General features: G+C 36.1%; 1 protein-coding gene across 1 annotated transcript; it reads right to left on the bottom strand.

Annotated features, from left to right (window-relative positions):
- Positions 1 to 733: 733 nt before the first annotated feature.
- Positions 734 to 9,469, bottom strand: LOC104898149 (vacuolar-sorting receptor 1). The gene is made up of 11 exons (XM_010685178.4): positions 8,682 to 9,469; positions 7,030 to 7,722; positions 5,973 to 6,061; positions 5,807 to 5,876; positions 5,633 to 5,716; positions 5,274 to 5,350; positions 5,073 to 5,154; positions 4,518 to 4,600; positions 4,326 to 4,389; positions 2,409 to 2,537; positions 734 to 1,291 (listed from the first exon to the last, which is right to left on the bottom strand). The coding sequence occupies exons 1-11, from the start codon at positions 8,986 to 8,988 to the stop codon at positions 1,089 to 1,091; spliced, it is 1,881 nt and encodes a 626-aa protein (XP_010683480.2). The 5' UTR covers positions 8,989 to 9,469; the 3' UTR covers positions 734 to 1,088.
- Between the last annotated feature and the right edge of the window lie 1,057 nt (positions 9,470 to 10,526).

Below are 10,526 nucleotides of genomic sequence, written 5' to 3'. Positions count from 1 at the left end.
GGCGGGCGCATGCATCGATTCTGTCCCATATTCTGACTTAGAGGTGTTGTGTCATAATCCAGCGCATGGTAGCTTTGCGCCACTGGCTTTTCAACCAAGCACGAGTCCCAATTATGCGAATCAACGTTCCTCTAGTACTAGGTTGAATTACCATCACCGTCATCAGTAGGGTAAAAAACAACATGTCTCAGGACGGTCTAAACCGAGCTCACGTTCCCTATTGGTGGGTGAACAATCCAACACTTGAATTCTGCTTCACAACGATAGGAAGAGCCGACATTGAAGGATCAAAAAGCCACGTCGCTATGAACGTTTGGCTGCCACAAGCCAGTTATCCCTTTGGTAACTTTTCTGACACCTCTAGCTTCAAATTTCGAAGGTCTAAAAGATCACAAGGCCACGCTTTCACGGTTCGTATTCGTACTGAAAATCAAAATCACACACACTTTTACCTTTCTGTTCCACACGAGAGTTCTGTTCCCATTGATTATATTTAATATGTAAAAATTTATACTGGGGTGTCATTTAATAGATAAAAAATTTACAAGCGGGTAATATTCATTTTAGAAATCCCATTGATCATCCATTTGAAAGATGTTACAATCGAGACTTGTAAGAGATAAGATCCAATATTGTAACGCTGTTCCAAAGAATGTTGGTATTCACAAATTTATGCATTTCGGAATTAGGACCCCACAAATTATAGTCAAGGGATTAGTGGTACTCAGAGACATGTAATCAGAATCTTAAATAGATGGAAAGCAAAACTCCATCTCTTATTCTGTTATTCATGCTTCTATATATACAAGCGATTTTATTTGTGACTGAAGAACTTATCAGTCAACTACATTCTACAAACTCAGATCAAAGACTGATATGCCGAAAAATTTGTCGCCTTTTATGGACAGATAAACAAGCCTAGTATGAAAGAAACCAAGATAAACAGGTCTAGTGAAAACCCTTATTTGCCCAACTCAAGAGATGAGTAATTACGTGCTGAGGGTGAGGTTACCAAACTTTTTGTTTAGGCCACCTTATTGCCATATGGGTCGAAATCTTCAATATGTTACTCTCATAAGTCATGATATTCAGTTCTCTTCCCCAAGAATATGAGTGGTAATCTCGACTTGATTATCGAGGGGCATATACTGAGCCATGATAGCACGTATCTCTGAATCCATGTATCTTCGAATCCTGTACTTGTAAAATGCATATCCACCCGTTCCAACTGCTCCCAAAACCAGAATAATCATGAAAGCAGAGGCCCAGCCAACCCCACCACCACCATTACCTGCATTTACAGAGTTGATACAAAAAGAAATAAGGGTTTCAAGAAAGTGAATCCAGAATCCAAGATTTCAGAGTTGTCAAGACTTTTAAGTGCACGTTCTCTTCACCTTACAAAGATAATTTTCAGGTCTAATAAGTTATGATAAACTTTCAAATAGCTCGAACATCTTATAAATAAGCTTCAACAAGTTATAATACGTTCAGATACGATAAGTTCAGGAAGATAAAGCAGCCAATATTTTTGTATACGGTCAATGCAACTAATACTCCCTCCATCCCTAAGTTACTAAAACTTTTATAACAGTCTTCTTAAACAGTAACCACGGTGTTTTGATCCCGACCCTTGCATTTGGACATTTAGTTTTCCCCAAGAGCGACAATTAATGTCTCAGACTATTTCAAATAGATGGCTGAGAATGAAAGATGAATAAAATGTTCTTTTTTAAGAAAACCATTGTAGACACTAAATAATATGGCATAACAATCTTTTACTGCTTGTTATTTATGGATAATATGGGAAAGTTCATTGTTTAACTTACTAAAGTTAAAAGCTTTCCTATCCGTCTAGGATAGATGGCAATAGAAATTTTGTCTGATTTTTAGGGACAAAGGGGGTACATCTTGTCAATCCAATTTCTGTGCAGCGGAAGTTAATTACGCTCTCCACCATGTTAGACTAATGGGAATAAGAAGCCACTAGTAGCATTTTGAATACATATGAAGAACACAATGATTGATGAGTAGCAAACCTGAACAGATTAGGCAGCAGACAGATGTATCATATATTTTAACAAGGAATAACTGAGAACAGAATGTAGTGTGTTTATACATCATATATTAGTTCATTCCAAGATAGTTCATTTATACTTTCGGATGTCTTCTATTACTAGTCAATGTACAATATGTTCTCTTGTACGGTAGTACCCAAGTCTTTCAACAATGCCGTTGTTCAGAAATGAGAGACTAATTTTAGGTAGATTAACTAAAATATGTTGATATGTTCATGCTTCATTATGATATGTCAATCACCTCCCTCATGCAAAACCCTTGGGACTAGGAGCAGAAAGAGAGAGAAAAAAAACACCCAAGTAATGCAGAGAAGCTCAGAGATGACTCACTTATGCATGTATCATGTTCTTGCATGTACAACAAACCGTTGCTACAGCTACAGTCATAGCTTCCCCAAGTGTTCTTACAGCTGCATTCTGGACATTGGCAGGCTAATTTCTCTTTGCACTCATCGATATCTGGATAATGATCAGACACAAAAGTAAGACAGATATTAAATTTGGATGAAGCCAAAAATTTAACAACCAAGCAGTCATTCAGTATTCAATCAAGGGTCTAATGGAAACAACATTCTGCTATCACTAAAGTAAGGCTACATACAAACCCTAACCCTCGACTAGTAGGTGAACCATGATAGGCTTTCAAGGGGATTGGACAATTGGAGTAATGCTGATAATTTGATGTTGATATTAGTGTATTGAGAAAGGTTCAGGGTAAGAGACTACACCGAGAACACATAAGGTATTTATAATTTAAGTATATAATAAGTAGTATATTTGATCTCCAACCTAAACCGAACTCTCAACTTGGCACGCTAAGAGGGTCTCTTGAAGCCTGAAGGTCGCAACCACAAGATGACACTAGTCGCAGTCAGTGTAATTGTCAAACTAACCGAGATTTGATGATAACTCACTATAACATTCAACTCACGCACATAAAGACGGGTGTTATCTTTGTTATTTATAGCATGAAGAAGAAACAACAAAACTTAGTCAGTTATAAGTAGCAATAAATTCTCGTAGCCTTGTAGGGAAGATGACCAGCAAAGATTTTTTGCTTCACTCAGTACCAAGAAAATCAGAACTACTACCACCCCACTTCCCTGTCACGACTCACAACTAAATCATCACCCACTGTCACAGTGATCGCTAACACCCCCCACCCAAAAGAAAAAAGAAACAAAAACAGCCACCAGTCCTGTAGCAACCCACTGCAAACCCTAGCTACCAACAGTTGCAAACACGAACATTCACGGCCGAAGATCAAGCGACATAAAGGAGATCAAGGAAGCTAAGGTGACAGTGAAAGCAAACCAGAAGGCACTAAAGCTGGTGCTCCATCATTTAAGCTCCGTGTGGAGAGGTGGGTAGGAAAGAGAGCAAAAAGGTGGTGGTTGAAAGAGAGAGGATGACTTGTGTGGGGCGGGGCGGGGGGGTTAAAGGTTCAATATAATGGTGTGGTTAATTAATTAAAGGTAGGTAGGGATGACGATTAGTCGGATCGGATCGGAATTTTCAAAATCTTCATATTTGATTCACCTCTTCAGATATTTTTTGGGTCGGATTTAGATTATTTGTTTATAGGGTTCCGATTAGATTATTTTCCTCATTAGGTCAAATTTGAGTAAGATTTTTTTTTTTAAAATGCAATATTTACTTGATTTATAACAATCCATACATGATCATCCTATTGTCATGTAATTTTCATATTTCAATTGATAAGGTAGCAGTTGCAAGTTGTAAACATATTACAGTTGGATAAGTCGAATCTTACATGAGCTATGCTTCCTACAAAATTTATATAGGATTTTCAATTTAACGGATTCGAATTGGGTTTTTTTCTTCAGTTCAAGTCAGCATCGAATTGGATTTTGTTTTATTCGAATCGAATCAGAGTTTTTACTTCCAATTGAGTCAGACTCTAATCCAATTTAGACTAAATTGCCATTTCACAGGCGAGTCAGTTGAAGCTAGGTTATTTAATGTTTTAGTTATATGGGCTTTAGATAAGAAAATTTCAGAAAATTTACCCTGCAACTATTGCAAAACATCTATATAAGGGAAGCATTGCAGCTAAAAAGAAAGTACTACTACTATTAGATATTCAAACGCACAGCCTAGTCTTAGTCACCTGGAACTCATGCAAGCCAAGCCCAGTCTTAGCAAGAGCAAAAGTATATTGCATAATTGCACTATGTCCACTAAGCAGAAATAACTTAAGCAAGAAAGTGAAACAATAGCTAGTACCTTCACAATGGATTCCATCACCCTTGAACCCAGGAGGGCACTTACATCCATGTGTCTGCTCGTCCTGAACATGATAAAATTGGATTGATTAACATCAGAAAGATAAAGCAGAAGTAAATCTCATTATACTTAGGAAGTCCTTTGATGCTTCTTCCTGTGCATTTATTCATGCAACAAGTCTGAAGAACTTACCACACAGGCAGAATATGTCCTGCCACCACGAGTATCCTTCCAACATCCTCCATTGTTAACATGACAATGCAAAAGACCAGATGCTGAAAAATAAAATTGTTTCCATTAGTTATTAGTGTTCCATTTAACATTATTATTACTTGTGTTTGAAGGCAGCATTCAACATCTACAGCAATATCGCACTTGTAAGTGGACAGTAAGGGGGAAGAATCTAAGCTGAAGAGGAGACAGATACCTCCATGATTTTCCCTGTCAATCCATCAACATAAATACCCTATTCAATATATAGTGTATAAGCGGGAAAAAAATAATGTATGGTTAAAGCTCCACTTATGATTTTTAGGATATGGGCTCAAGCTTTTTTCCCTCAACATTACTTTTGCAAGTTTCACCATTGGCAACCACCTCACACTTCAGCAACTTAATGACAGCAGGCACATGTACCCGAAGACATGCATCTCAAATTCTCAATAACAGAAAACAACGGACAACCCAAGGATCTGCCGTGAGTTATAACAATGCATATGCCTAAAGTACAAGTCAATCAGTAACTACCTTCACAGTGAGTATAGCCATCACCAACAAACTTGACACCTTGCACCGTAGGGCATTCACAGACTCTGCCTCGAAAGGTATCCTGAGCAATTGAGATTTATCACACAAAATTTTCAAATCATTATCTTAATGCACAGGACTTCTCTTATATCTCTATCCTCATCTAACAGCGACAGTAAAGTAAAGCTGTGATATGCATACCCTGCATGCCGTAAGATTTGAAGTCTTGTCCTCCCAGCACCCGCCATTGTTCTCTAGGCATTCATTGGTTTCTACATCTGTCAACATGTTCAAATCCAATATAAGGAAAATAAAAGATACCTTTACCTTCAATCTAATTGTCCTCCCTCAGACTAATACACGAACCACCCACCCCCCACCCCCCACCCCCCGAAAAAAAAAGATTTTTCCTGGGACAGGAAATTATCAAAATTTGGTTCAAAATACTATCAAACGCACCTTGTCATACCAAAAAAAGGATACATGAAAGGCCAGCAATATTAATTGGAAAAGAAAATGAAATTATCCAGTGACTTGAATAAGTGATAATGAATGCTGACCTGGGGTTAGACAAAGTGAAGGTTCAGTGGTCTCTTCAAAACCAGCACAGATGGCCTTCAGAACAGCGTTCTTCGACAATCTACCTAAAATATCGAAATGCTAGCGCAATCAATTCAAATGGAGTAGATAGACTATATACAGCCAGTAAAAAAAACCAAAGATCATCTTCAAACCTCTATACTGTCTGTTGTTTACAACAAGGGTTGGCAATATAGTCACATCTCCCCGAGCACCATGACCAATCTGAAACAAAATCAATGACTTACAGCTCAGAACCAAGACAAACCACACACTTCAATACGACAAAAGGATATCACGATAATGTCTATTTTCAAGCACCTGTGCCTCCTGTTCTGCCTTAAGGACAGAATTTTCTACATCAGCCTCAGGGTCTCCAATACATTCATTCACTTTCTTGACGTCAACACCTGTGAAGCACATAGAACATAAAACAAGAATTCAAAATTATTCCAGGAGAAGGGGAAGAGAAAACTAGATCTAATCCAATAGCAAGACTGAAGGATAGACATGAACATAATAAAGCAGGAACAATGTAATTAACCATTAATAAATTTATGCCCACAGGCCAGCTGTTTACAAGTCAACTCAAGCATTGGCTTCAAATTAGCAGGGAAATCACCTCTAGTTTGTAAATTGGGAAGAAAGGTTAGTGCAATACTCTTAAAGTCTGCCAACAACAAATTTGGTTCAAGAGAAATCCTCATTTTCCCAAATGAAAAGGTAAATTGAATTTTATAGTTTGTTATTTCTATAGTACATGAGGTACAACACTACAATAATTCTTAGAAAATTGACTCCATTCCAACCCAATGTTCAGTTCAGTATAATCTCTTTGCAGATAACGGCAACAGAGCTGCATAATTAAAATTTTCAATATAAAGAGCAATATGAGCTCATATTTAAAACCTGTTACATTTAAGAAATTTGGTTAAGATCATATTGTGTGAAGCACTGTAAGAGGAAAAGATAACCTTATGTTGTGGTAAGCAGGCGCAAAGATATCACTATGAATAGCAATTTAAACATACTTGACCTGCCTCCAAACCATATTTAGTCCGTATTTTAAGTATGCAAGTATACAACTCCTGAAAGGGGCAAATAAAGATTGTGATCCAATACCAGCTTCCCAATTTCACTTTACAACAATCAAACTGATCATGGACCCCAAAAGGCACAACTGAACAAGGTTTATCTGGACTCTGGAGATGTCAAAAACTAAAGAGCTAAACATGGTAAAATGATGTAATCTACTGACTATTTCGAGGCAATTCATAAATTATGAGTCAACAAATGCAAAACCAAAAACATATTATGAGAACGAAAACTCAAGAAATTGAGTCCCGTAAGATACAAAGATTGACATTCCGTAACTTACCAAGAGATTTGATTACTTGCTCTGCACACTCTTTTGTGTACTTCTTCTCTTTCATAGGGCAGCGGATTGCAAAATCAGAAACATAGTCCCACCAAATCCAGGGTTTTCCATTTTCCTTAGTCACCTTAAACAAGCAAGCTTGGCGTAGGTTCTGAAGCACAACATCCTTACCATCATAACCTACACTGAAATCTTGCTCAGGGTCTGGAGCACAATACCGCCCATGGTTGATGCACTGCGACAGGCACTGCCTGCTTAAGATAAAAGCTTCAGGGCAATACCACGTAATATAGCGAGGTGTGAATCGAGTATAACCAGCTTTTTCAAGTATCTGAGCAGCTCCTTTGAAATTCTTCACAAAATTAATCTGAGCATCACACTTTGCTCCACATTCATCATTGCTATTAGTCCAATACTCATATTCAACTCGATCATCAGGATGTGGGACTGTTTCCCTCCAGTCTAGGGAGATCTTCACAACATCACCTTTTGAGACAGACTTCTTCAGCTTATCTCCAAAAGATTTGCTAACAAGTGCTGATGGAATAGTGATATTCCGGACATAATCATCCTCGGCACCACCTTCTTCAGGGGTGTCCATGGTAATTAAAGGTTCCATCCTATCATCTCCAACAAGGACAGCCGCAGCACCAGCATTCTGTGCATGCCACGCCTTCAAGGTGAAAAAACATTCTGGAAAGACCAGGAAATTTTAGAAGTCAAAAACAACTTAAGAAGCAGTCCAAAAACGAGACAAAACACACTAGGAAAAGAAGAACCATAATTTCTTATCTTCCATCATGATGGTAGACACTGATACAGATGTTGCACATTATTTTATACTCTGTCAAACTCATTTCCTACAATTATTATGATGCGGAAATATATAATACTAGTTCTACATTGCTTGTTTTACTCAACCACATACAAGAACACAAAGTACCCACTTAAGTATCCAACTTCAAACAAGGCACCAACAAGCGTAAATATCCGAAACAAAGACAAAGGATCAAAATAAACAGAGGGCTAGGTCAACCAAAGTCATAGTCTTATTCAACATGCATATAACCTAGGACAATTCCATCAATGCATCCTATATTCAGTCAAACTCATTTCCTATTATCAATACAAAGTGCAAATAAAGAATGTGTTGAATGTTCATTAATAGCTGATTAAATATGATTCCATTACTATTACTGCCTACCAAACGGGCTGTAAAAGATATTGAGCAAACATAGCAGATTTAAATTATCCTTCACTACTAAATTTTTTAAATGTTCCAATCATGCCATGGGTTGGTCAAGCTCTAAAATTACTTGATCAACCTACAATAATGACATAAAACAAGATTAATTTATTAGTGTGATTCATTATTCAACTTAGGAAAGTAATAATGAAAGACCAAACTGAAAGCAACTGACTTTATCATCCAAGGAAACACACTCTCCACACTAAAAAAACCACACACAAACACAAATACAGAGCAACTGAAACTTTCTCCACAAACATAATCACATGAACCAAAAGAAAACCATATTGTAATCCTACACCCAAATTTCAATCACATGCAAACCAAAACAATCAAACAAAACAAGAAAAACAAGAAATCTTCACAAAACAAAAGACAAAATTAGTGCTTGATTAAGACTAACCTCCACGTTCAACAAGGAGAAAAACAGGCAAACCTCCAGGCTTTGGTTTAAAGGAAATGTCATCATCAGAAAATGGTTTACAACCCTTTTGATTAGATTTTGGAAAAGCCACAATTCCACCCATTGCACCTCCATATTGTGGAACCCCAAAATTCCCAATTGCACATTCATAAACACCTCTTAATGAACTTGGAGAAGTCACTTTCAAGCTGTTTTTTTCCACCACAAATCTTCCTAAACACAAGCTAATCATCATCATTAACAAACTAAAAATCACAAAAACCTCTGTCATTTTCTTTGCCATCATCTTGTTTTTTTAAGGATCTGATTGAATTTTTTTAAGACCCAGATCAAAAAAAAAAAAAAAGGTAGAATTTTTAAGTGCTTGAGAAAAAAAAAACCCAAAAATTACATAGAAAAATTAAGTTGTATACTTGTATCTAGGATCATAAAATGGAAATTTTTAAAGAGAACCCAGATTAAGAAAATTGTTAAAATTGAAGCCTTTTTTTTATCTTCTTTTGTTGTAATGAAAATTGTTGCGTAAAAAAGGAATAAATTCTTGAAGATGTGGAGAAAAAAAGGAAGAGTGAAAATTCAACAAACTGTCTCTCGTAATTTAACTTGAAATTTGTGGAAAGTGTGTTAATGAGAACTAAACCGCCAATTTTCGCGTATAACAATAATCAATTATAATCCACTATGTGATGAGAGAAAGATAAAATGAAAAAAAAAAAAAAAAATGTATCTGAAAGTGTAGTGTAGAATTTGTTTCTGATTTTGCTTCTTTTCTTCTTTTTGGCTTTTTTCTCACTTCTGTTTCCTTCCTAGAGTATAGGAGACGGTTCCTACAAATTAGAGTAACTTTCAAGTTATCCAACATGTTTTCTAGGAAATTATTGTGGATGTTATAAAATAACAAAATCTCTATCTCTATAATATGACTACTTAGGCTATGTTTAGTTTACCTGAAATTTTCTGATCTGAACTTATCTGATCTGATCTGAACTTATTTTTTCTGATCTGATCTGAACTTATTTTTTCTGAACTGATCTGATTACAAGATCTTATCTTTTAGATTTCTCTCAATATATAAGAAAAAATATAGTCATGTGGGGTCTTGTTTGATTCGTCTCAATGAGTACTTTTATTAATATTCAATTATTATAATTTTTACTAATATGTAATGAAAGATATTTAATAGTAAAAATGAGTTTTTAAAACTGACAGATCTGATCTGATCTGATCTGAACTTATTTTTTCTGATCTGATCTGATTTGATTAGATCTGAAATAAGCAAAAATAAGGTGAACTGAACATAGCCTTAGTCACGTTAACGTTGTCTTGCATGCGTTTACAAAAACTTAAATGAAGGCTTGAAACTTGAAAACTCGACTTAAGAATTGAGTTGAGTTAGAGTAATTGATGATGATAAAGTACATATACTTCAATATAATTGCAAGTTTGCAACTCTTTAAAATAATTACAACTCTTTCCTTTATGATATGATTCAAAATAAATGTAACATTTCTTATTTTAGCAATAACTTCTCTATGTATATTCTCTCTATTACATGTATGATATTCTTTTTCTTCTCTCTAGCCCCCTCCTTTGGTTCCGTCACTCAACTTGGTTGTAGTTATTAACGGATAAAGTAATTTGAGCAGTCTTAAAATCTAGATTTAATTGAGCAACAAATCAAAATTCTGCCACCCCCCAACTCCCAGTACTTGCAGAATTTTCTTCCACCACTACCTAGGTGGGGGCAAAAATTTAATCCTTTGATGCCCTTTCTTATTAAAGGAAAGATTTCTTAGAACTGACTTTGTATTTCATTATACTATG

Source organism: Beta vulgaris, chromosome 7 (assembly GCF_026745355.1).
Source record: "Beta vulgaris subsp. vulgaris cultivar EL10 chromosome 7, EL10.2, whole genome shotgun sequence".
NCBI classification, from domain to species: Eukaryota; Viridiplantae; Streptophyta; class Magnoliopsida; order Caryophyllales; family Amaranthaceae; genus Beta; species Beta vulgaris.
Note: the sequence above shows the minus strand (reverse complement) of the source record. Positions and strands in the feature narration are given on the sequence as shown.

What these genes read in the sequence shown, in the direction of transcription:
- LOC104898149 (XM_010685178.4), bottom strand. Translation starts at nt 8,988, where the DNA reads ATGATGGCAAAGAAAATGACAGAGGTTTTTGTGATTTTTAGTTTGTTA. An exon ending in AAACAACAGACAGTATAGAG is followed by an intron (nt 5,717 to 5,806) that starts GTTTGAAGATGA and finishes TCGATATTTTAG; the next exon opens with GTAGATTGTCGAAGAACGCT. An exon ending in TGGCTATACTCACTGTGAAG is followed by an intron (nt 4,601 to 5,072) that starts GTAGTTACTGAT and finishes TTTATTTTTCAG; the next exon opens with CATCTGGTCTTTTGCATTGT.